The 25,442-nt window shown below is 43.2% G+C and overlaps 1 protein-coding gene and 1 pseudogene across 8 annotated transcripts in view; one reads left to right on the top strand and one right to left on the bottom strand.

The window, feature by feature from the left end:
• Window positions 1–696: 696 nt before the first annotated feature.
• Window positions 697–19,440, bottom strand: LOC129404977 (glycerol-3-phosphate acyltransferase 1, mitochondrial-like; annotated as a pseudogene).
• An 801-nt stretch (window positions 19,441–20,241) lies between these two features.
• MAGI3 (membrane associated guanylate kinase, WW and PDZ domain containing 3) overlaps window positions 20,242–25,442 on the top strand; it is a 314,958-nt gene continuing 309,757 nt past the window's right edge. For 4 of the 8 annotated variants that reach the window (XM_055138735.1, XM_055138733.1, XM_055138738.1 and 1 more), the window contains exon 1: window positions 20,243–20,955. In XM_055138735.1, the coding sequence (XP_054994710.1) occupies window positions 20,643–20,955 (313 nt within the window). In that variant the 5' untranslated portion in view covers window positions 20,243–20,642. Of the gene's footprint in view, window positions 20,956–25,442 lie in introns of all 8 variants that reach the window. The other 4 variants (XR_008630223.1, XM_055138736.1, XM_004616259.2 and 1 more) reach the window with 2 other exon arrangements.

Below are 25,442 nucleotides of genomic sequence, written 5' to 3'. Positions count from 1 at the left end.
CAATAGCACAGTGGGTAGGGCATTTTCCTTGCACGCGGCCGATCTGGGTTCGATTCCCAACATCCCGTATGGTCCCCTGAGCACCGACAGGGGTGACTCCTGAGTGCAGAGCCAGGAGTAACCCTTGTGCATCGCCAGGTATGACCCAAAAAGAAAAAAAACCATTCTGATACAAGCAGGGATTTTACTCGTAGCATTTAAATCATGCCTCCAGTTAGATTCAATTCTTCTAAGGTGTTTGTAGTTTCCTACCATAATAGTAATCTTCAATAATAAGACCACTAGAGTTTTGACAGTTTTTTTCAAGATATCAGAGATTATATTGATAGTAAACAGAGTTATCTACCACTACCGATAAAAGTCCTCCCTTTGCACAAACGCCCACCCCCTACTTCCAGTGTGTTTACCTTCTGGGAAAATTTCCAAGACCTGAGGATGGAGTTACAGCACAGGAGGTAAGGTGCTTGCCTTGCATGCAGCCTGTCAGGGTCTGATCACTAGCACCCCAGTTGGTATTCCAGACATTGCTATGAGTGATCCCTGATCTTAGAAACAGAAGACCCAAGCACTGCATGGTGTGGTCCAAAAACAAACAAAATGTTTCCAAGAACTGCTGGTATTGATGTGGTTCAACTATATTTCCAGGATCCTAGAGGTCACCTTCCCACGCAGTTGGCATTTCTTCTAGTCTCCATTTTATGGAAAAGCCCCAAGCATAAGGATTGGGATGTTGAGAATATTACCTAAAGCAATGGATGATGCTTTTTATGGTTTGGCAGAAGAGAAGGAAAGTGAGCCACACATTGTCATGATCAGTGAGCTGGCAGAAGTATAAGTAGCCATATCATATCAGTGGCAGCTATGACCAGCTCCAGGGCACTTCCATGTATGTGAATGTTCCAAAAGATGCTGGGAAGAAGTTTCAGCATCTCCCAGGCAACTGCTCATTGCCACAAAAACATGGCAGCCATTTCTTGAAGGATCCCTTTGGTTTTCTTCTTCACTTTCTAGATGGTTTTTGAGTACTGCTGAGCAGAACCATCAGGGTTTTAATTCAGCAACCACAATGGCAATTGTCTCTTTTACAGCACTGCTGTTCTGTACACTTCCAGTCACTTTAGTTGTAAACATGCCTTTATGAACAGCTTTCTCTTGAATTAAAAGCACATAAGAAAGTTTCTTTGCAAGCAGTGGTTGATGCCTTGGCTGTGAGTTTCATTGACCTAAGTAACAACCTGCAAACTCAAAGATGGAATACTGGGGTTGAAAAATGATAGTGGACACTAATCATCAGGGAGATGCAGATGAAAACAACAATAAGATATCATCTCACACCACAGAGACTGGCACACATTCAAAAGAACAAAAGCAAAAGCAATCAATGTTGGCGTGGATGTTGGGAGAAAAGGACTCTTCTTTGCTATTGGTGGGAATGCCAACTGGTCCAGCCTTTTTGTGAAACAATATGAACGTTTCTCAAAAAACTAGAAATTGAGCTTCCATTTGACCCAGCAATACCACTTCTTGGAATATACTCTGGGGGCCCCAAAACACACAGCAGAAACACGTCTGTACTCATGTTCATTGCAGCACTATTCTCCATAGCCAGAATCCCCATAGCCAAGAACAGACGAATGGATAAAGAAACTATGGCACCTCTACACAATGAAATATTATACAGCTTTCAGGAAAAATAAAGTCATGAAATTTGCCTGTAAATGGTTGGATATGGAGAGTATCATGCTGAATGAAATGAGTCAGGAGGAAAAGGACAGATAACAATGACTGATTCATTTGTAGTATCACGGTCACTGTCACTATCATGCCATCGCTCATCGATTTGTTCGAGCGGGCACCAGTAACAGTCATCGAACAAATCGATGAGCAACAGGATGAGAGTTTAATTTTTTTTGTTTTTGTTTTTGGGTCACACCTGGCGATGCACAGGGGTTACTCTTGGCTCTGCACTCAGGAATCACCCCCGGCAGTGCTCAGGGGACCATATGGGATGCTGGGATTTGAACCCGGGTCAGCCGTGTGCAAGGCAAACGCCCTACCCGCTATGCTATCACTCCAGCTCCCCAGGATGATAGTTTAAAAGACAAATGATAGTGGAGTTGAGGAATGAATAATACAAGAATAATAACATCTCCAGACAAGTGGCCTTTACATCACAGGTTCTACTTTTTGTATTAGGTATCTGTGATAAGTCATAAAGTTTTGAATTTTGCATCTCCAGACAATGTTCTAAAATGTGAACAAAATGAAGTAACATTAAGATCCAGATGTAAAATCTATATTCCCCCTAAAATTGGTTATATATGTTTTTATGGCTGCAGGTGTCATAAAATGAAACTTTTGATTCCTTAACTTTTTCTGCAGTCTTTCTTTTTCATATTAGTACTTTCTGTATGTATTTACAGAATTCACATAATTGTATATTAAGTTAAAAATTAGCTAAGGGAAAAAAATTAGCTAAAGGGGTGTTGGAGAGATAGTACAGTGGATAAGGCACTTGCCTTTCATACAGTTGAATGGGGTTCAATCCCCAGCATCCCAACTAGTCCCCTGAACACCACCAGGAGTGATTCCCAAGTGCAGAGTCAGGAGTGTGCATTGCCTTGACCATTGCCAGGTGTGGCCCAAAACAACAAAAACAACAACAAAAATATTAGTTGAAGGCCAGAAAGATAGGAGTTAAAGCACTTGCTTTTCATGTGGCTGACACCTACAGGAGTCACCTCTGAGTACAGAGCCAGGAGTTAGTCCTGAGTACCACAGGGTGTGACCCAAAAAGAAACAGAAAAAGCAGACACTTTTATTTTACTTATTCATGTGACATTTGCCAAAAGAATGTGTATGCATGTGTGTGTTTAAACATTTGTGGATTCTAGTTGTGTAAGAACTTTCACTTGTACTTGAATAATATCTGAATTTTGAAAAATTATTTATCTAGGGGTTGGAATGATAGCACAGCGGGTAGGGCGTTTGCCTTGCATGCGGCCGACCCGGGTTCAAATCCCAGCATCCCATATGGTCCCCTGAGCACCGCAAGGAGTAATTCCTGAGTGCAGAGCCAGGAGTAACCCCTGTGCAATGCTGGGTGTGACCCAAAATGCAAAAAAAAAAATTATTTATCTAACGGAATATTTAAGACTTTTTAGACTTATTTTATTCTATTTTCCCCCCTTTATCATCTTTTTGTTGTTGTGGTTTCCAGAACTTGTCCACTTGGTTGCTGTGTGCTGAGGTCTTACTGCAGTTCTAGGGGATCACAAGAGCAGTGCTGGGGATCCAACTCATGGCTTCCTGCACCTAATGCAGGCTCTCTACCACTGAGCCACATCTCTGGATCCTTTACAGACATTTTAAAATAAAAACTGAGCAAGTATTTCGATTAAAAAGGGTATCTGAAAGGAATTGAAGAGGTAGCATTTGGAAAAATGTTTAATTAAAATCTTAGTATGAGTCAGGTACTAGTCAAGGCACTGGGGATACATGAGTGAATAAAACAAAGATCTCTTCTCTCCTAAAGCTCACACCCCTAAAATACAGACAAAAATGATATACATAATAAGCAAATTGTATTTTATATCAGAAAATATATGGTCTGGAGAGATAGTTTAGAAGGTAAAGCATTTGTCTGCATGAAGCTGACCCTTGTTCTAACCTTGGTACCATATATGGTTCCTTGAGCGCACCAGGAGTGATCCCCAAACACAGAGCCCAGGAGTTAGTACTGAGCACTGCTGAATATGGCCCCAACCCTTATCCCCATCCTCCTCCAAAAGAAAATGATAATATATGTGAACAAAAAAGAAAAGCTTGGGGCTGGGGCTGGAGAGATTGTACAGTGGGTAAGACACTGGTCTTGCATGCAGCCCACATAGATTTGATCTCTAGCACTCCATATGATTTTCCAAGCACCACCAGGAGTAAGCCTTGAACACTGTTGGGTGTGGCTTAAAAACCAAAAAGTTGAGAGAGAGAGAGAGGGAGGGAGGGAGGGAGAGAGAAGGAGAGAGAGAAAGAGAGAGAGGGAGGGAGATATCAGGGCCAGAGATATGGCTCAAACAAGTATAGCACATCCCTAGTACCCCATCCCCAAGCACTACCAGGTATCTCTCCAGTGGTTCCTAACACTGCTGGACTCAAGTACTGCAGTGCAGGGCTAGAGCACTGAACCATCAGCCTGTACAGCTGCATTGTAGGGAGTGCATCAATTCCTCCCACCTCCTATCCCCCACATGTGCACACACCACACACACACACACACACACACACACATATACACTACCCACCTCCTCCAATGGTGTGGCCTCTACTTCTATAAAAGAAAGGAATGAGACCAGAGAATTAACTAGGTGATGGTGGGCCTATAGGTCATTGCAGAAGCAAAGAGTTTTACTCTGTGTCTTATAAGGAAGCTATACAAGTACTGAGCAAAGAGTGGAAAAGCTTTCTTTGACTAGTTATGTTTTAGCCAGCTCTGATTGCCTTGACAAGATACCAAAGAATGAGAGTCTAAACAGAAATAAATTTTCTCATGGTTCTAGAGACCGGAAGCCAGTTATTAGTAAGGGCTTTCTTCAATTCTTCTTGACTTGTAACTGTCTCCCCCTGGGGAGGGGGTCAGAGGTAGGGGAGATCTCTCTTCTCAAGAGGCCACCAATCTTATTGGATTAGGGCTCTACCCTTATGATGTCGTTTAACTTTAATTATCTCCTTATAGGTCTTATTTCCAGATACAGTCACATTAGAGATTAAGGCTTTAACGTATGAATTGCAGAGGGGATAGAGTCACAATTTAGATTCAACTCATTAGCAGTTTGCAAATTGAATTTTTAAATCTCTTAATATTCTCAAACAGACAAAGAGTGAAAAGGTAAACTTGGAAATAAATCTTGTATTGTTTGCGTTAAGAGTTCTGGATTTTGGGTTCTGACGTTTTGCTGTTCATATACAGTCTCTTTGTTCTCTTTATCCTTCTTGAACCTATGAAATGGATTGAAAGGGCAGTGGGGACAGAGAGAGACAGAGAGAGAGACACAGAGAGACAGAGACAAAGAGAGAAACAGAAACAAAGAGACAGAGAGACACAGAGAGAGCGAGAACAATGAGATTAAGAGCACACTAGTATGCAGAGGTTCAGGGTGGATCCCTGATACTGCAAGATTCTTCAAGCATTGCTGCGAGCGACCCCCTGTAGTAAACGGGAATAACCCCTGAGTACTTCCTGGTGTGCCCCCAAATCAGACTAAACAAAAAACAACTGAATGGACAGCTACTTATTTAAATGTACAAGATTAACTTTAGTGTCTTTGCACAGAAACACCTCATCGAAACCCACCTATAGTATTTAAGATGTTGCCCTATTTATAGACAAATTCTAGGGACTTGTTTTCCCAGCCCCCAGTCAATCCAACAAGATAATCTCCTTCTTTTAAATTAAAAGAAAGAGACTTTATTTGGGTACTTTTGTTAAGACTAAGAACCAGAATGGGGTATGTTTCCAATCATTTTTGCTGTGAAATTTGGGAGTGTGCATTTGGAAACACTTGCCCTAATCTTACTTAGCCAAGTAAATGAAAATTTTCCTTCTGTTGAATAAAAGGAGCTTGAAGTTAGGCTTTGTGTTGGAATCTGCTAAAGGCACTGCTCATTTGCTTCCAGTCTGCAGTGAGGAAATGAGACTCTAAGTTCTGAAGTTTTCTAACTAGTCAAAGAATTAAATTCCATGCTTGAGCTCTTGTAATGCAAAGTTTGTAAGATCTTTTATAAGTCAGGAAGTACATTGCACTTATTTTCAGGGGCTCCCAAGCAGTGCTGGGGGCCTGGAGATAGATCTGGAGACACTTGGCCCCTGGGTGGTATGGTTTAACCCTGAACTTCATTCCTTGTTTCAACTCTGTTAGGGCGGATGCTAGGGATCAACTTCGGGGACTTTCTATGCAAAATATGCACCCTGACCCCAAATTCCACTTTTTCTAATAACACATTCAGTAGATTTTTAAGAAAATGTTGTTTCACATTGGTACATCTATACAATGGAATACTATGCAGCTGTTAGAAAAAATGAGGTCATGAAGTTTGCATATAAGTGGATCAGCATGGAAAGTATCATGCTAAGTGAAATGAGTCAGAAAGAGAGAGACAGACATAGAAAGATTGCGCTCATCTGTGGAATATAGAATAATAGTATAGGAGTCTAACACCCAAGAATAGTAGAAATAAGTACCAGGAGGCTGTCTCCATGGCTTGGACACTGGTCCCTCATTCTGGGTAACTCAGAGAAGGGAACACCAAGTAAAATGTGGTCGGAGGTCATACGGGGGAAGGGTGACGCATGCCAATTTTAGAGACTGAACACAATGGCCATTCAACACCTTTATTGAAAACCACAACACCTAATCAGAGAGAGAGAACAAAAGAGAGAGAACATAGTGGCAGTGTGGGGTGGGGGGAGATGGGACTGGGGAGGGTGGGAGGGAAGCTGGGTTTACTGGTGGTGGAGAATGGGCACTGGTGAACGGATGGGTTCTCAAACTTTGTATGGGGGAAACATGAGCACAAAAATGTATAAATCTGTAACTGTACCCCCACGGTGATTCACTAATAAAAAATTTAAAAAAAAAAGAAAATGTTGTTTCACATAAAGTCTAATGACAGAATGGTTTAAAATAGATGTTACTTTCCTAAGAAATTAAATAAAATTTTGAAATCAACATTCCATTTCTCTAGATGTTCTCAATAAATATAATAAAAATAATCTGTATAAATTTAAATTTAAGAATTTTCCACACCTTTTATTTTGTAGCTTTCTCCTTATCCTACTGTGAAGGGACATTGCAACAAAGCAATTACATTCCATAAAGCTTTTTATTAAATGCAGTTGTAACATATTTCTTTAACTATGTCCAGTCTAGAAAATTAAAACTATCATTTCTGATTTCCTCAATGTATTCGACACATTTTCAAGTCCATTGTTCCTTCCAACATTTCTCACTGGACTCCTGTATTAGGATTCTATCCAGCTTTTGACTTTCTATTGCCCCTAAACCGCTACTGACTCCAACTCTATCCCTTCCTTCTCAGACCCAAGGATCTAAAATAGAAATTAGAGTATTCATTGCTCTCCTTAAAACTTTTTTTTCACCCTTCTCTGAATGAAAGTGGAATTTCTTCCCGTGACGTGAAAGATTCCATGTGATCTTGCTTCCAGGCTACCTCTCTGGCTTTCTTTTCTGTTTTTCTCTCTTCCAATGCCATAGTTCACTCATGTTCACACAATTCTATTCCTTATATTTGGACACAGACCTATTGAAGGACTTTATGTTTGCTGGGAAAACTCCAGTCGTGGGACATCACTTGGCTCCATCTTTATTGTTTGATTTTGTGTTTTCTGGGTCACACCCAGTGGTGCTTCACTCTTACTCGTGGCTCTGCACTCAGGGATCACTTCTGGTCGGCTCGGGGGACCCTATGGGATGCCAGGGATCAAACCTAGGTTGGCTATGTGCAAGGCAAGTGCCCTACTGGCTGTACTATCTCTCCACTCCCACTTTCTTGTCATCAGGTCTCAGCAAATGGTCCCTTCTTCAGTGAGCCCTCTAAGCCCTCCATGTAATGTCATCTGTTTCGTCCCTTAACTACCCCATAACCTAATCTTGTTTAAGCTCCAATTTTAATTATTGCCTGATTACTACTAGAAATTATCTTTTTTTTTGCAGGTGATTTATTTATTTATTTATTTATTGAATCAATTTATTTGCTGTGAAGCTGTTGCTTTATATTTATTTTATTTTTTTTTTTATTGAGTCACCATGTGGAAAGTCACAAAGTTTTCAGGTTTAAGTCTCAGTTATACAATGCTCGAACACCCATCCCTTCACCAGTGCACATATTCCACCACCAAGAATCACAGTATAGCTCCATCCCGTCCCCCCACACCCCTAGTCCCCCCACACCCCTAGCCCCCCCCCACCAGCTCTAGCCCCTCCCTTGCATGTGTAACTGATAAATTTCACTTTACTTTCACTTTGATTGCATTCAATATTTCAACAAAACTCACTATTATTGTTTGGAGAGTCTCCCCCCCTAAAGTCAGACCTGCTGAAAAGGAAGAATTTGAGAATTTGTTTTCCATTGCTGAGAATGAAGAGGTATGAGGTCGAGTGACTGCACCTAGTGGCCTCACGGTTTTGGGTTTCTGTATTTTAGTATTTTAGTAACTAAGTCCAGAGAAATATCTGCCAGGAATTGCATCACTGCAAACTTGCACTTCTCAATTATATTATATTCCACATATGAGTACAATCTTTCTATGTCTGTCTCTTTCTGACTCATTTCACTCAACATGATACTTTCCAGTTCATCCATTTATATGCAAATTTCATGACTTCGTGTTTTCTGACAGCTACATAGTATTCCATTGTGTATATGTACCAGAGTTTCTTTAACCAGTCATCTGTTTTGGGGCACTCTGTTTTTTTCCAGATTCTGGCTATTGTAAACAGTGCTGCAATGAACATAGAAATGCAGATGCCATCTCTACTATACATTTTTGCCTCTCCTGGATATATTCCCAAGAGTGGTATTGCTGGGTCAAATGGAAGCTCAATTTCTAATTTTTTGAGAATTGTTCATATTGTTTTCCAAAAGGGCTGAACGAGTCGGCATTCCCACCAGCAATGAAGAAGAGTCCCTTTCTCCCCATATCCACGCCAACACCGGTTGTTTTTGTTTTTTGGGATGTGGGCCAGTCTCTGTGGTGTGAGATGATATCTCATGGTTGTTTTGATCTGCATCTCCCTGATGATTAGTGATGTGGAACATTTTCTCATGTGCCTCTGAGCCATTCGGATTTCTTCTTTGGGTAAATTTCTGTTCATTTCATCACCCCATTTTTTGATCGGGTTGGCAGTTTTCTTCTTGTGGAGTTCAACCAGTGCATTGTATATCCTTGATATCAACCCTTTATCGGATGGGTACTGCGTAAATATCCTTTCCCATTCTGTAGATTGTCTTTGTACTTTGGTCACTGTTTCTCTTGAGGTGCAGAAGCTTCTTAGTTTGATATAATCCCATTTATTTATCTCTGTTTTCACCTGCTTGGCCACTGGCATGTCAGCTTTGAAGATACCAGTATCTTCAATGTTGTGGAGGGTTTTTCCGACCTTGTCTTCAATGTACCTTATGGTTTGTGGTCTGATGTTGAGTTCTTTAATCCATTTTGATCTCACTTTTGTACATGGTGATAGGTGGAGGTCTAAGCCCATTTTTTTTGCATGTAGCTGTCCAGTTTTGCCAGCACAATTTGTTAAACATGCTTTCCTTGCTCTACTTCACATTTCTTGCTCCCTTATCAAAGATTAGATGGTCATATATTTGGGGGAATATGTCAGAGTATTCAACCCTGTTCCATTGGTCTGTTGCTCTGCCTTTGTTCCAGTACCAAGTTACCGCTACTTTTAGCATATTAGCTACTTTTAATGACTACCGCTTTGTAGTAGAGTTTGAAGTTGGGGAGGTTGATTCCTCCCATTTTGTTTTTCCCAAGAATTGCTTTAGCTATTCGTGGGGGCTTATTGTTCCATATGAATTTCAGAAGCACCTGCTCCATTTCTTTGAAGAATGACAAGGGTATCCCTATAGGGATCGCATTGAATCTGTACAATGCTTTGGGGAGAATTGCCATTTTGACAATATTAATTCTTCCAATCCATGAGCAGGGGATATTTTTCCATTTCCTCGTGTCTTCTTTTATTTCCTGAAGTAGCGTTTTGTAGTTTTCATTACACAAGTCCTTTACCTCCTTAGTTAAGCTGATTCCGAGGTATTTGATTTTTTGAGGCACAATTGTGAACGGGATTGCTTTTATCATGTTGCTTTCTTCTCTCTCACTATTTGCATATAAGAAAGCCATGGACTTTTGGGTATTGATTTTATAGCCTGCAACTTTACTATATGAGTCTATTGTTTCTAGGAGTTTCTTGGTAGAGGTTTTAGGGTTTTCTAAGTATAATATCATATCATCAGCGAATAGTGAGAGCTTGATTTCTTCCTTTCCTACCTGAATGCCCTTAATATCTTTTTCTTGCCTAATCGCTATTGCAAGAACTTCCAATACTATATTGAACAGAAGAGGAGAGAGTGGGCATCCTTGTCTTGTCCCTGTTCTCAGTGGGAAGGGTCTTAGTTTTTCCCCATTGAGGATTATGCTTGCCGTAGGCTTGTTGTAGATGGCTTTGACTATATTGAGGAAGGTCCCTTCTATACCCATTTTGGTGAGAGTTTTCATCATAAACGGGTGCTGGATCTTGTCAAATGCTTTCTCTGCATCTATTGATATGATTATATGATTTTTATCTTTTCTTTTGTTGATATGATGGATTATGTTGATTGATTTCCGAATGTTAAACCATCCTTGCATCCCCAGGATGAATCCCACTTGGTCGTGGTGTATGATCTTTTTGATGAGTTGTTGAATTCTGTTTGCTAATATTTTGTTGAGAATCTTTGCATCTGTGTTCATCAGGGATATTGGCCTGTAGTTTTCTTTTTTTGTGGTGTCTTTGTTTGCTTTTGGTATTAGGGAGATGTGAGCCTCATAGAAACTGTTTGGGAGGGTTTCTGTTTCTTCAATTTCCTGGAAAAGCTTGAGAAGAACTGGCAATAGGTCCTCTTTAAATGTTTGGAAGAATTCGCTAGTGAATCCGTCGGTCCTGGGCTTTTGTTTTTGGGAAGACTTTTGATTACCATTTCAATTTCCTTGATGTTAATAGGACTATTCAGAAACTCCAGGTCTTCCTTGTTCAGCCTTGGGAGATTATAGGAATCCAGGAATTCATCCATTTCTTTTAGGTTCTCTTGTTTCGTGGCATACAGATTTTCAAAGTAGTCTCTGATAATCTTTTGAATTTCATTGGTTTCTGTTGCGATGTCCCCCTTTTATTTCTGATTCGGCTTATAAGTGTTCTCTCTCTCTCTCTTTCTTTGTGAGTCTTGCTAGTGGTTTATCAATCTTACTTATTTTCTCAAAGAACCAGCTCTTGGTTTCATTGATCTTTCAAATTGTCTTTTGGGTTTCCCTGTCGTTAATTTCTGCTCTAAGTTTTATTATCTCTTTCCTTCTGCCTGGTTTGGGCTCCTTTTGTTGGTCCTTTTCTATGGTCTTGAGCTGTGAAGTCAAGTTATTTATGCAGGCCCTTTCTTCCTTCCTGACATACGCTGGTAGAGCTATAAATTTTCCCCTTAAAACGGCTTTAGCTGCATCCCACAGGTTCTGGTAGCTCGTGTCTTCATTCTCATTTGTTTCCAGGTACCTTTTGATTTCCTCCTTGATTTCCTTCCTGACTCACTCATTGTTCAACATCGAGATATTTAATTTTCAGGTGTTTGATTTGGTTTTCTGCATCTGTCCATGATTAAATTTTATCTTCAGTGCATCATGGTCTGAAAAGATAGCTGGTACAATGTCTATCTTGTTGATTCTGTTGAGGTATGCTATGTGGCCCAGCGCATGGTCTATTCTGGAAAATGTTCCATGTGCACTGGAAAAGAATGTGCATTCCTTTTATTGGGGATATAAAGCCCTGTATAGATCTATTAGCCCTCTCTCTTCTATTTCTTCCTTCAAAGCCAGTATTTCCTGGTGAGTTCCCCCCCCTTTTTTTTAAATTCTTTTATTGATTCACCATGTGGAAAGTTACAAAGCTTTCAGGTTTAAGTCTCAGTTATACAATGCTCAAACACCTATCCCTTCACCAGCGCACATATTCCACCACCAAGAATCATGATATACCTCCCCCCTTTCCCCCACCTCCCCAGCCCCCCACCCTGCATGTGTAACTGGTAAATTTCACTTTTCCTTGGTGAGTTTTAATCTTCTTGATCTGTCCAGAGGAGACAGGGTGGTGTTGAAGTCTCCAACTACTATTGTGTTGCTCGAGATGTCCTTCTTAAGGTCTCTTAGCAGCTGTTGGAGGAATTTAGCTGGTCCCTCTTTGGGTGCATAGACATTTAGGAGAGTGATTTCTTCCTGATGTACATATCCCTTGATTAATAAAAAGTGGCCTTCACTATCCCTTCTAATCTTTTTCAACCTGAAGTCTATGTTGTCCGATACTAGTACAGCCACCCCAGCTTTCTTGAGGGAGTTGTTTGCTTGCAGGATTGTTTTCCATCCTTTGACTTTGAGTCTGTGTTTGTTCTGGCTATTCAGATGTGTTTCTTGCAGGCAGCAGAATGTTGGGTTCAGTCTCTGAATCCATTTTGCCAGTCTGTGTCTCTTAATTGGTGAATTTAGACCATTGACATTAAGGGAGATTATTGTTATGGGATTTTGCACCATCTTTGTGTAAGGGTTTGTTGTGCTTATAGGGGTTCTTCTTGTCTTATAACAGTCCCTTTAATGCTTCTTTTAGGTTTGGTTTTGAGTCTATGAAGTTCCTCTGTGAAATAGTGTATGGTTCCTTCAAGTTTAACTGAGAGTTTAGCCAGGTAAAGTATTCTTGGAGAGGTATTCATTTCATTAAGTTTTTTCACTATATCCCACCATTGTCTTCGGGCTTGGAAGGTTTCTTCTGATAGGTCTGCTGTGAATCTAAGGGGTGCTCCTTGGTATATGATTTCTTACTAGAAATTATCTTGATCACTTGTTTCTGGGGGTGCGGTGGCACAGGGAGTGCTCAGGGCTTACTTTGGGCAGGGATTAGTGACCATATGTGATGCCAGGGTTTAAACCCAAGTCAACCACATACAAGGCTAGTTCCCTACCTTCAATAATGTGGTGGTTTTGTTGCTGATCATGTTCAGATAAGGTATGTTGAAACTTTTAATTGAATAACTTTGGGGAAATGGCAGAAATAGAAGTTGTCTCAGCTGCCTTCGCCCTGTCATCCTGAAGCATAAATTCCCATGTAGGAGATACCCTTCCTAATCCCCGGGAAAGGAACATCCTTTTCCCCTAGATGAAGGGCTTCAGAGAAGAAAGCCAGCTTCACCCCCTTAGCTCATAGTCTTTTTCCTATCTCATCCCTTCAAGACTTGGCTTCATTAATAGTGTAAAAACCACCATTTCTTCAAGTCTTCATAAAACTTGAAAATAAAATGGTGCCACCTAAAACTTTTCAGTAAAGAAATTGGTATGCTTTTCTCTTATTGTGCTGATTGTTAGATTTTCAGTAAAGGGAATAATGATAAAACATCCCCTCCCTCACCCCATGTTGTCTTCTTCCCCAGGAAAGGTCTGTTTATGGTGGTAAACTGGCACTTAAATCAATGCCTATTCACAACGGGTACTCTGTTGTTTGAATGGCTGCATGAATGAGTGAATGAATGTGTGCAAACTAAAGAGACTGTCCAACTCAATGGAAGAGATATACAGGTATCAGAAGGGAACCCTGCCCTCAAAAAACTTAAGGTCTACTGAGAAAGAAAACATAAAGAACACGCTATTGGCTGAGATGACATTCAGCTGTTGAAAATCAAGGTTGGCTTTGATGAGGCAGTTGTATTGACATGAAAGATGAAAGATGGGAATTTTGGTATTTGGGATTTTAGTCAAAGATCTCTTTGTCCTGCTTTGTTAGATAAACCTGACATCTGAGTGTTTAACTAAATCCCTTTTCTAAGCAGGTCAGTTCTGCACTTGGTTTTCAATGTTTCTATTGTTCTGTAAATTTGGGTTGGATTTATTTAGTCATTTGCAGGTAAGTACATCTCTGTGCAAAAAATGCACACTTATGCATGAAATATAGTAATGCAGACTTTAGACAATAAATTAGTTGTTTAACTGAAGCAAAAATTTCAAGTTATTGCTCTTGTAATTGTGCATACTTTAACATCAGCATACAAATTAGGTCATATACCTGGGCAAATAAAAATGCTAATAAAATGTAAAGATACAATAGAACATTAATACTGAATTTGGTTAGGCTACTAACATCAGAATACATTACACATATCATTTTCAGATACAGTTCATTATGAGCATTTTCCAAATCAGTGAAAGATTTTGTGCGATCAGAATTTTCAAAAAATTAAGGTGATTTTATTATAATATGTAGGAATTAAAGCTAGATGTTATTGTATTCTGCATAGAAAGCAAAAATTTTGTTATCACTGAGAATACTCAGTTTCTCCTTGCTCATTGCTTTCTTAATACTTGAGAATAACTCCATCTACTTGAAATTATTAAATAATAATTTAATTTGAGGTTCCTAGAGATTCAGTTTCCATGAAAGAAATTAGTAAGAATATAAAAATAAATGGGATAGATAGTACAGTGAGTAGGGCAACTTGCCTTGCATGCAACAGACCCTGGTTCAGTTCCTGGCACCACATATGGTCCCTTGGGTCCCACCAGGTATGAACAAAGAGCCAGAAGTAAACTCAAGTGGAGCCGGGTGTGGTTCCCAAAGCTACATAAATAAAGGACCAGGGAGATAGTATAGTGATTAAAGCATTTGCTTTGCATGCAACTGACCTGGGTTAGACCCCCAGCACCACCAAGAGTGAGCTTTGAGAGTGAAGAGCAGGACTAAGACCCTGTTAAGCACATTTTGGGTGTGCACATTTGGGTGATTTGGGGTGAGGCCCTCAAATTAAAGAAAAATGAAAATAAATGTAATCTCACCATCTTCCCTACATTTGTCTTGCTTTGACATAGACTCCTTTGTGAGTGACGCCCTGAAGTTGCTCAATGCACAAACAACCACTGTCAGGGCAATCTCAGGCTATGCAAAAATCCTTAATTTTTTCATAAAACGTGCAAACATATACGTGCCTGAAGTTATCTACTTGAGGGACTTAACTTTCATTAGGAACACATGACTCAATATTATAAGCCAAAACTAAACTTCCTACCTTGCCCCCCTTTCTCCCCTAAATATATTAGAAGAAAATGCTGTGTACTTGCATGATGCATTGTGGATTTCTGGAACTGGGGAGAAGGCTCAAAGGGTTGAAGCACAAAATTTCCTTCAACAGTATTAAGCCAACTGTTAGGTTTAATCCTGGCCCTCACATGGCTCTCTTAGTAAAGTCAGAAGTGACATTCTCACAAAAACAAACAAATAGACACACTGTGGGTTGTTTACATAAAAGCCAACATCTCCTCTTCATTTCTGCTAGGAAACTACCACCAAATTATATTGATATTGTGCAGTTTATAAGATACTGAATTCCCTTCCCAGCACCAGATAATGTAACTGGATAAGGGTGTTTCATTACCCTTTATATCTTTGGTGTAGAAAGGACATTTGGGCAATCTGGGCTGATGACTTCAGGGAAGGGCCTTTGCACAAAGGTTTTCTTGAACTACAAAGAGGAAATGAAGAAAGGAGACACCTACTTCCCTCATTTTAACTTTTGGACATTATTGTGATATTAAAGATTGTTTGAAGGAAGCAGCATCCCTAGTTGCTGGGTTACAGGAATGGTGAGAACCATTAGGAATCAGATCATTGTGCAGTTAATTAACCACACTTGTACAAATGGGACCCAGGAACAGAGATCCTCTGCCTGCTTCTCCCAGTCTCTGGAGACCCAAGGGTCACACCCATAAACCATCTCCTGTCAGCGCCAGATAGTCTCATCGACCACCCTCCAGAACTCACAGCTGCTTCTCCCAGAAGGAGCATAAAGTGAGGCCCCCATAACCATGCCACCAGACTCCGTGCACCAGGCTGTCTTCACTCTGGGCGCCCCAGAGCGGGGTGGGAACCTGCCCAAGGAACCCAGCCCCAGCAGCCGACCTCTACTACCCAACATATTCCTGGACCTGCTTTGCAGCCTCACAACACATCATAAGACACTCCCTAGCCATTTTACACAATTACCACACCATATTTGATGGAGTTCAGACAATAGGCAACAAACCATAGAGGGATATATATATATATATGTATATATATATATATATATATATATATATGCCTCTCAGAGAGCCTGGCAAGCTACTGAGAGTATCCGGCCCACATGGCAGAGCCTGGCAAGCTCCCCGTGGCATATTTGATATGCCAAAAACAGTAACAATAACAGGTCTCATTCCCCTGACCCTGAAAGAGCCTCTAATCGTTGGAAGAAATGAGTTAGGAGAGAGGCTGCAAAAATCTCAGGGCTGGGACGAATGGAGACATTACTGGCACCCGCTCGAGTAAATCAATAAACAACGGGATGACAGTGATACAGTGATATGTTAGTTGGAACTACTGCAACCATCTTGGCATCTAACTCAAGTGGGTGGAATATTGAAACTGACTTTTTGCTACAGATTAAATAGGTAGAAGGAGTCCAAAGAAAGCTTGGAGAGGAGTGTCGAGAAGGTACAGGGGTTAAAGTGTTTGCCTTGCATGCAGTTAATCCAGTTCAATTCCTGAAACTGCTGTTTCCCCCCAAGGAGCCTGTCAGGAACAAACCTTGATCTATGAGCACAGAGTCAGGTATGGTTCAAAACACAGTTCTCACTGAGGCAAAGATAAAAGAAAAATACAAAATTTGAAGATAATTAAATCCAATTGTCTTGTCTGTTCTTGCTATATTGGGTTTCATATTGTTTGTCTTATTAATATTCTCCAATGAAAATCAGCATTAAGCCAACTGTTAGGTTTAGGAAGTAGTGATAAACACACATACAATATTTGGATGGATGCCATTTTTGAGAGAGATGCTTGTAATTCTGTAGTCATTTCCAGAATCACATCCTACCAGAATTAACTCACTGGGCTGGGCAGTTTATTTCTGGAATATTTTAAAAACAGAACCTAAGTTTACTAAATTGGGTGGATTTAATATTTGAAGAATTATAAAGGCAATTAACAATGCTTTTAGTCATGTCACAGATGTTACTTAGCATTCAGCACAAACTAATAATTTACTGAGTGTGCTTATATGTCAGACCCTATGTTAACTGCTTACTCGGCTCAAATAGCTCCATTCACGCCTCACCATAACTTGGGAAAGCCCTGTGGTCCTCTCCATTTTATAGTGGGGAACACTGAAGTCAGGTAGGTTGAAAAGTGGGGATTTACAGTCTGACTCTAGAACCCAAGTTCCTAATCATTGTAGCTTTTGGACTGTCAGTCAATTTAGCTTATTTTTTGTTGCAGTATGTGGCTGACATGGTTGGGTGCCTACTTTTCTACTACTCCCTATTTCTTCTCTCAGACAGAACTAGTGTATGTGTGTGTGTGGGGGGGGGCATAGGGGGTAGGGTGGAGTTAATATATGTGCATGTATGTGTGCTCAGAAGCTACTGGGGAGACCATCTGGTGCCTAGAATTGAACCCAGATTTTCTGCATGTAAAACATGGATTCAGTTCACTGAGCAATCTCTTCAGACTAAGAATTTCTATTTTTTTGGAAATGACTCATGAGCAATCCTATTAGTAAATTATGGCATCTCACTTTCTTTGGACAATGATTGGTTTGTAGTGGGTATATGGCCATTTGCTGGCCAATAAGAGAAATTCTTCTAGGGCATGGGAAGTCTGGGAAAAATTATACTCATAAAAATAAGAGTAGTACTGCTGTCCCCCCAAATCCTTTTTCATCCCTTCCATGAGGAAGTATTATGAGGATGATATCTGGAGCTGTGGCAGCTATATTGTGACCAGGAGTAACAAGCCAGAGACAAAAGCCAAAATGCTTATGATAGTAGAGGACAAACACAAAAACAGCTTAGGTTCTTCACATGACAATCATACTACCAAACTAATCAAGAGACTACCTAGATTGGAACTTCCTGTTAGGCTTTAATGAACAACTGCCTGCATAAAGCTACTGTTAGTCAGAGGTGCCATTCCTGTGGCCAGAGCACCCCAATAGATTAAATCAGGGCATAAAAAATTGTTTTCCGAGAGCAGTTGCAAAGTAGATGATGTGGAGGTTATCAAGATTTCACTCAGGAATCCGTTAGTGTAGATAAATAGTTTAGGGGAAAAAATACTCCAGTTCTGTCTTTGAGCTGAGTAAACTGAAGCCACCCACATGATGTCTGGTGCTGGATATTTCCCTGTTTCTTCTTCTCTGAGTGATGGGCTCATACAGACACTGAAGAGATTTTCTTGCCCTGTAGCTTATGGTTGAATGTGGCCATTGGGATACGCCAGCAGAAATGGGGGGAGGAGAGGAGCAAGATATAAATCCTGCAGCTTGTTCTATGAGTGATTACATAGGCTCACTGAATCCCTTTTTACTGAAGGTCACAGGCTGCCTTTCCTGGAGTGAGCTTGGTAACCATTTCTTCTCCTTGCTTCAACTGATCTAGATGCTTGTAGCCAGATCACAGTTCCTCTGTGGTTTCTGATACCCTATCCACATCTTTCTAAAGTACCAGGCTTCCTGCTAGGCCAAATCACGGCAGCAGTTAATCTGGGTCCAGACTACGTGAGAAGTGGTGAGAGTCTGTGGAGTTATTCATCATTTAAATGATGGCTCTCCCCAGCCTTTAAAGGGAGAATGGAGAGAACATACACGCCCTGCTGCAAAAGTGAAACACTACGCATCTGCTGGCAGACAAAACCCTTTGCATGGTGTGGATAACCTTAGGGCTGGGGATGAAGGATTTTTCAAACCAAGACTGAGGAGATTGTGGATCAAACCAGGGAACAGAGAAAACTCAAGCTTCTGAAAAGATTATACCCAAGATGTCTTTGACTGAATATTGCATCTCCCTCTATTCTCAGAGGTGTGAATTTTGAAGTTGAGATTTGGCCAAGGTCAAACTGCAAGTAGCAAGGCAGAACTCCAATCACTAGGGCACAGCAACTCCTGCTAACTACTAGGCTAGTTCCTCCTCCCACTTCTACTTGAACCCACTACCCTCTTCTAGGGAGTCTGCTCATCCAGTCTCTAGGCTGGAATGCAGCCTCTTTGGAAGCAGAGCCTCAGATTAGTTTTTTTTTTTCCTGGAATTCCAGTATCTTCCAGTTTCCATTTGACATTGAAGCTATCACCATCCTCACCAACCACCAAATGTTAAGAAACACCCACCTTCTGCAGCAAGGAACCAAGCAGAAAGCAGATGCTTCACCTGCACCTGTGTGTGCATGTGTGTGTGTGTGGGGGGGGGGAGAGGGGGGAAGAAGAAAGAGAGACAGAGACAGAGAGACTGAGACAGAGAAGAACCAGTCTCAAAATGGAGTAGTTCAGGCCAGTCACCAGCACCCAAACTTAATACCTAACCTAATAGCAAGTCCAGCCTCCAAAGGGATGTAATTTCAAACTAATCAATGTGGGGTTTCCTGATTAGCCTAGAAGTAAACAACCTTAAGACACCCCCATCCCTCCTTTTCCCCAGAGGGAAGGTGCTTTTACCTGAATTAATCTCCTCTTTTGCTAATAACTTAGTCTCACTCTCTTTCTGACTATAAAAACCCTCAATTTTGTACAAGTCCCTGCAGGCCCTTCTGCCTGCTTAGAGGGCAGCAGTGCCATTCGTGCAACCCACGAACAGTTTAAATAAAACCAATTAGCACCCGCATTTGTGATTTAAAAACAAAACAAAACAAAACAAAACCCGTGTAGTCTTCTCGGCAGCTCAGAGGGTGGTGGAGCAGCTCTTCTACCAGGGAGATGGGCAGCACTGGGCAGCGGCGGTGCGAGTAACCGGGCTCTGAGACCCTGCCTCTGTGGAGGCTGCATTAACGTCTGTTGAGTGAGTGAACGAAGACACGTCCACTCTGTGGGAGCTATGGGCAGCAGTGGGCGCCCTCAGGCCCACCATCCCCAGTCGTGGGCCCCGCACGTCGCCGTCTCCCGCTCCTCAGCTGCTCCTCAGCGCCGGGAGCTGGCGCCCGGGTTCCGCCCCTCGCCCGGTCCGCCACGCCCCCACGGCGCGGCCCTCAGCCCCTCTCGCTCTCCGCGCTTCACGTCGACTCCAGGAGCCACGCCGAGAGCCTCCGTGGGTGCCGCGGCCGCTAGCCCGCTCCGCTCCCCCGAATCTCCTCTCGCTCCCGTCACTTTTGAAAACTTCTTTTTCCCAGCCTCTTTCAACTTCAGTCATCCGAGTGCCCGCCTCCTCCACTCCCGCCACCAATCGACGGCGCATCACCTCGCTGAGGGCCCGCCTCCCTGCCCGCGGGGGCCAATCCACGGCGCGGAAGCCCAGAGCCGGGGCTCTCTCCCCAGCGCCCAGCCTGTGACGGCAGCGCGCCGGGCGCCGCGCGGCGGGAGGGGGCGGGGCCCTGACTGAGAAATGGACGAGGGCGGGAGGGAGGAAAGAGGGCGGCGGGGGAGGGGGTGGCGGGGGAGGAGGAGGAGGAGGTTGCGGCGGGTTTGAAAGAGGCAGTTTCCTGGCAGCTCGGGCAGGCGTTGGTCCGGGCTCTCCCGCTCCGCAGCGGCCGCGATCGATCCAGCGCGGGGTCTGCGCGCGCTTCTGCGCGCCCGCGCCCGAGCTTTAGCGTCCGGGCGGGCGCCTCGCCTCCCCGCCCCCTGCCTCAGCCTTTCCCGCCGCTCCGGCGCCGAACCCCGGACCCGCCGTCGGCCGGGACCGCGCCCGAACACCGGGGGACTGCTCCGGCCCCCGGCAGGCAGCCGGGCCCGGGCGCGGGGCGCGGGCGGGGAGGACCGTCCGCCGGCGGCAAGCGGGGGGCGGCCCGCTCGGCGCGGGCTCTCCCCATGGTGCGGCGGGCTTCGGGATGTCGAAGACGCTGAAGAAGAAGAAGCACTGGCTCAGCAAGGTGCAGGAGTGCACGGTGTCCGGCGCCGGCGCCGGGGACTGGGGCGCCGAGATCCGGGGTGGCGCGGAGCGCGGCGAGTTCCCCTACGTGGGGCGGCTCCGCGAGGAGCCCGGCGGGGGCACCTGCTGCGTGGTCTCGGGCCGAGCGCCGGGGCCCGGGGACGTGCTGCTGGAGGTGAACGGGACGCCCGTCAGCGGGCTCACGCACCGGGACACGCTGGCTGTCATCCGCCACTTCCGCGAGCCCGTCCGCCTCAAGACGGTGAAGCCAGGTAAGCGGCGGCCGGGTGGGCGCCTGCCCGGGGCAGAGCCAGGGGCGCTTGGGAAGCGCGGGGACCGGAGGCTGCGACCCCCGCGGCGCCGCTCGCGGTGCCGAGCCCGGGCTGCGCCGCCAGCTGTCAGGCAGCCCGGACGCCGCTCCCCCGACGCCTGCGCCGTCTCCTGCGCCGAGTTCCACAGCGAAACCCCACTTCGCTCTGCTCGGCTCTGCGGAATGAGGAGTGTCGCTTGTTACCCTTCTTCTCGGTTTCGTGTGGATTTTTTTTCCTGCGGGGGCGGGGGGCGGTCTTACACATTTTCGTTTACGGAAAAAGGTCTTTACTGTGGGGGCACGAGTGCCAAGGTTACCCCTCGGGTGCCCGAAGGCGCAGCTGGTCGGTGTTTCGGGCACAGTCGCGAACGCCCCAGCTCTGACACCCTAACTTACCGATCCAGGTGGTTCGGGTGTCTGGGGCCCCAGGGTGTACAATGTGTGTTATTGGCAGGGAGCCGGGGAATGGTATGGGCGTTTCAGGTCTTTGGTCGTGCGGGGCTTTGTTGAGGGGTGGGTAGGGGTCCCGGCCGCGGCGTCTGGTGCTGGTGGGGTGTGCTACAAAGCTGCGTTCACGGCGTGCCCGCGTGTCAGAGCATTGATCAGACTGCGTCCGGGGGGGTGACAGTGTGTCGTTGGCCCTCAGCAGTGTTTGTTCGGGGCCTCAGTGCTGCTCGTTTGGCGTTGGTACGCTAGGCTTCTCTTTTCGGAGACGTTTTGTAGGAGAGTGAATTATCATTACAACGTTACTAGAAATCAAACTATTTTTTTTTTTTGCTGAATGTGCTGTACTGAATTAAAATATAACAGGCTGATTAATTGTGACGAGAGATATCAGTCTGTCCTTTCCCAGAAAAATGCTAGGAAATTCCGCAGAAGGAGTTAACATATTATCTCTCCCACTTTTTTTTTTTCTTTTCCCTTCTCAGACCTTCCCTATGGAAATAGGTCCTTAATCTCCTCAGGCTTAATCAGAGCTGATGGTTTGTGGTGCAGTCTGTGTATATTGTGGGTGTATATTCAGACACACTTCACATGTTCTGCAACCTTAAATCAAAATTTTCTTCATCTAGTCTATTTCATAACATGTATTTTAAACTTATGGGTTTACGTGAGGGTTAATGAGTTTATGTGAGGGTTTCTTTTTTCCTTTTTGTTAATTGAGAGAAAAAGAAAACTTTGGCAGTCTTTAAACATTCTTGTTTTGAGTGGGACATGGTTTTTCGAATTGAAAGATTCTTAATTCAGACTTTTGGAGCTATATGTGAAGGAGGGATTGTTATTCAGTTAAACAGGCACTGTCTATAATATGCATAATACCATCTCTAGCCTCTTCCTGATCTAGGAGCTTAAATCCCAGAAGTAAGGGAGTAATGAGAACACCTGCATCATTGTTTTGTTTTGATTAGTTGGGGCATGGATGAGAGTATGATTTCCAAAAATAGTTTAAAAGTTGAAAGATTGGTGAAGATGCTGATATAATCTCAACTTAATAGACAACGGGGGAGATGTATTTCTAATTAATCTTAGTCTGGTCTGCCTATTGCACATTTTTGCAACCTTTGAATCAGGTTTAATAACTCCCAAGATTGGAGTATATTTAGGACTAGTCTTAACTGTTGAATAAACATTATCTGCCAGAAAAAAGTTGAAGTTTTTATAATAATAAAATGTTCCTTGTAATAGTTGCAGGCACTGGCCTGTTGTGTTTTGTCCAAAGAAAGGGAGTATTTTATATTAATGGATGTAGCACATTTTGTAATTGTAAATAACAAGAGTTTAGATAATATCCCTAGTAGTCAAAGATATTCTCTGTTTAGTCATTTCTAGAGGATACTGCTTTGTGATTGATTCTAAGAAAGTCATAATTAAGATGTTGTATCTTTCTAAAACAGCTTTTATTAGTTTTATAATGATGCTCATGTGAAGCATTATTTGAAATGGTTAAATGATTAAACAACATGTGGTATATAGCAAGGTACCTGCAGGTTGTGGACAAGACTTCAAATATCAGAAATGAACAACTTGAAGCAATATTATTCACAGAACTTGAGTATGGTTAAAAATAGTACAGGGCACCCTGGACCCCCTGAATACCTCTCAGTGTGGCCCAGTCTCCCAACTAACCTCCCCTCCCCCACTTTCCACATGCACACATGCACACAAAGGGATGCCCTGGGTTTGATCCATGGCACTGAAGAAGGGGAAAAGAAAAAATAGAAAGCACCATCAGTGTTATCTCCAGAGGAGACAGATTTTATTATTTTTTGTTTGTTTGTTTTGGGGCCACATAGTGGTGCTCAGTGATCAGTGACTCTGTACTCAGTAATCACTCCAGGCCCTGCTCAGGACTATAAGGAGTAGTGGGGACTGAATCTGGGCTGGCCACATGCTTGGTAAGTGTCCTATCTGCTGTACTATTGCTCCAGCCACAGAGACAGATTTTAGGTTATGGGAATTCATTTCATAAAATAGAGTAAGAGAATTTTTTTTCTTTTTGGGTCATACCAGGCACAGGGGTTACTCCTGGCTCATGCACTCAGGAATTACTCCTAGCGGTGCTCGGGGGACCATATGGGATGCTGGGAATCGAACCTGGGTCGGCCGTGTGCAAGGCAAACGCCCTACCTGCTGTGTTGTCACTCCAGCCCCAGAGTATGAGAATTTTAAAGGGGACTTGAAGACCCTTGTATCAAAGCTTTGTGAAAGAAATGAATTTTTTCAGCTTAATAAGACCTTGATTGTATAGTGGATTTAGCTTTTCCACTCTAGCTTCAACTAGTAATTTTTTATTAAACTGTGTTCCTAATGTATCATTTAGAAACTAGCAAACTGCAGGAGTCAGTTGCACTTGCTAGGGAAGTGGCATTAGTGGGGATGATTTCTGATTTTTGGGGATGAGCATCTGAGGTGGAAGGATGAGCAGGCCTGGAGGAAAGGGCTTCCTGGCTGGCTCCTTTGCAGCTAATAATAGGTACTGAGTGGGAGCCCGCCAAAGCCAGCAGAGGAGAGGGGAGACTTTGAAGGTTCTTTCTGGCAGTAACAACTTTAGCTTTGATTTGGGGTTTTATGCTTTCTTTTGTTATGATCTTGAAGGGAGATTGAAAGTAACTTTAAAAAATATGGTTCCCGATCCTGGGCTTTCCTGTACAGATGATGGGAATTTCTCATCATTGTCCTAGTTATGTTAGCAATCACAGCAATCCACAAGCTGTAGGAGAATCGTCCCTTCTGCTTCCTGCCCACCTAGACATCTGTTTGACTTACCAGCCTATGACTTCTGTCTCTTCAAAAGAGAATTTTCACCTGAGTTTGTACTTTGTGTCTCTGAAGTGGTGAAGGAAGTTGAACTTTGTACCTTTGTTGAAATTGTTTTATGATATTCCTGTGACCAAGAATAGTTTCTTTGCTTTTATTTCAGTGTGTGCTGTGTTGTCATTCCACGTTACTCTGCAGACTTGGCATTCAGTTACCTTAAACTTGGCATCTACCTAGGGACGGAATTCAGGAGGAACAGTATTGCGGCTACTGAAACAAAAACTAGTTTGAGGGCTGGGGAGAGAGATCAAAGGGCTGGACTGTTTCGTATGTGAGAGTTCCAGGTTTGAGTCTTAGCACCATTTGAGCACCACCAGGGAATGGCCCTGGATCACTGTGACTCCTAGATAATTTTAATTTTAAGTGCAGATACTTATGCTATTGCAAATATCGACTAACTCTCCCCTTTTCTTCTCTGACCTTGGATCATTTTGCAAGTCCTTTATTGCTCATTTACTGGGTAACTTTGGACTTGTGGTGATGTTATTTAGATGGTTGTTGTGTTTGAAAGAAATGAAGGGTGAGAGAAATTAGAGTTGATGGCCTAGTTTCCTTAGTTGCAATACAATTGCTCCTCACTTTCATTTTAAACAAATGGAACTAGAGAATAGCTCAGGCAGCCCCTTTGTTAGGGGTGATAGCATAACATTTCGGTGAACCTTAACCTTGAACTTTCTTACTTTCTCAAAGTTTGATAATAGCTTTTCAGGTCTGAGGTTGGTCTTCACTTCAGGTGCTGGCTCTGTTTATTTTCCATCTTCAGTTCATATGAGTAATAGGCTTAGATGTTATAACTAACAAACTCAGCATTTGGCCTTCTGAATGAGCATATTATTATTATTATTATTATTATTATTATTATTATTATTATTCGCAGAGAGTCTCTTGCCCTCAGGCCTGGATGTCTTCCCCGGGGCCCCCTGGAGGGGATGGGCTTCAGCTTCCCTCCCCACCCCGAGCAGAGCTCCCGGCGGCCAAAGACCACCGGAACCTAGCTACAGCCATGCTAGAGGCCCCTCTCCACACATTCAGACAGGCCTCATGCATGAAGGTACCGGCAGAGGAACCCAGGTGTGTGTAATCCCATCAATGGCCAACATCCAGAGAGAGATTTAAAAGCAAGCTCTGGAG

Source organism: Sorex araneus, chromosome 5 (genome assembly GCF_027595985.1).
Source record: "Sorex araneus isolate mSorAra2 chromosome 5, mSorAra2.pri, whole genome shotgun sequence".
NCBI lineage: Eukaryota > Metazoa > Chordata > Mammalia > Eulipotyphla > Soricidae > Sorex > Sorex araneus.
The sequence above is the reverse complement of the archived record's forward strand: the minus strand, read 5'-3'. Positions and strand labels throughout refer to the sequence as shown.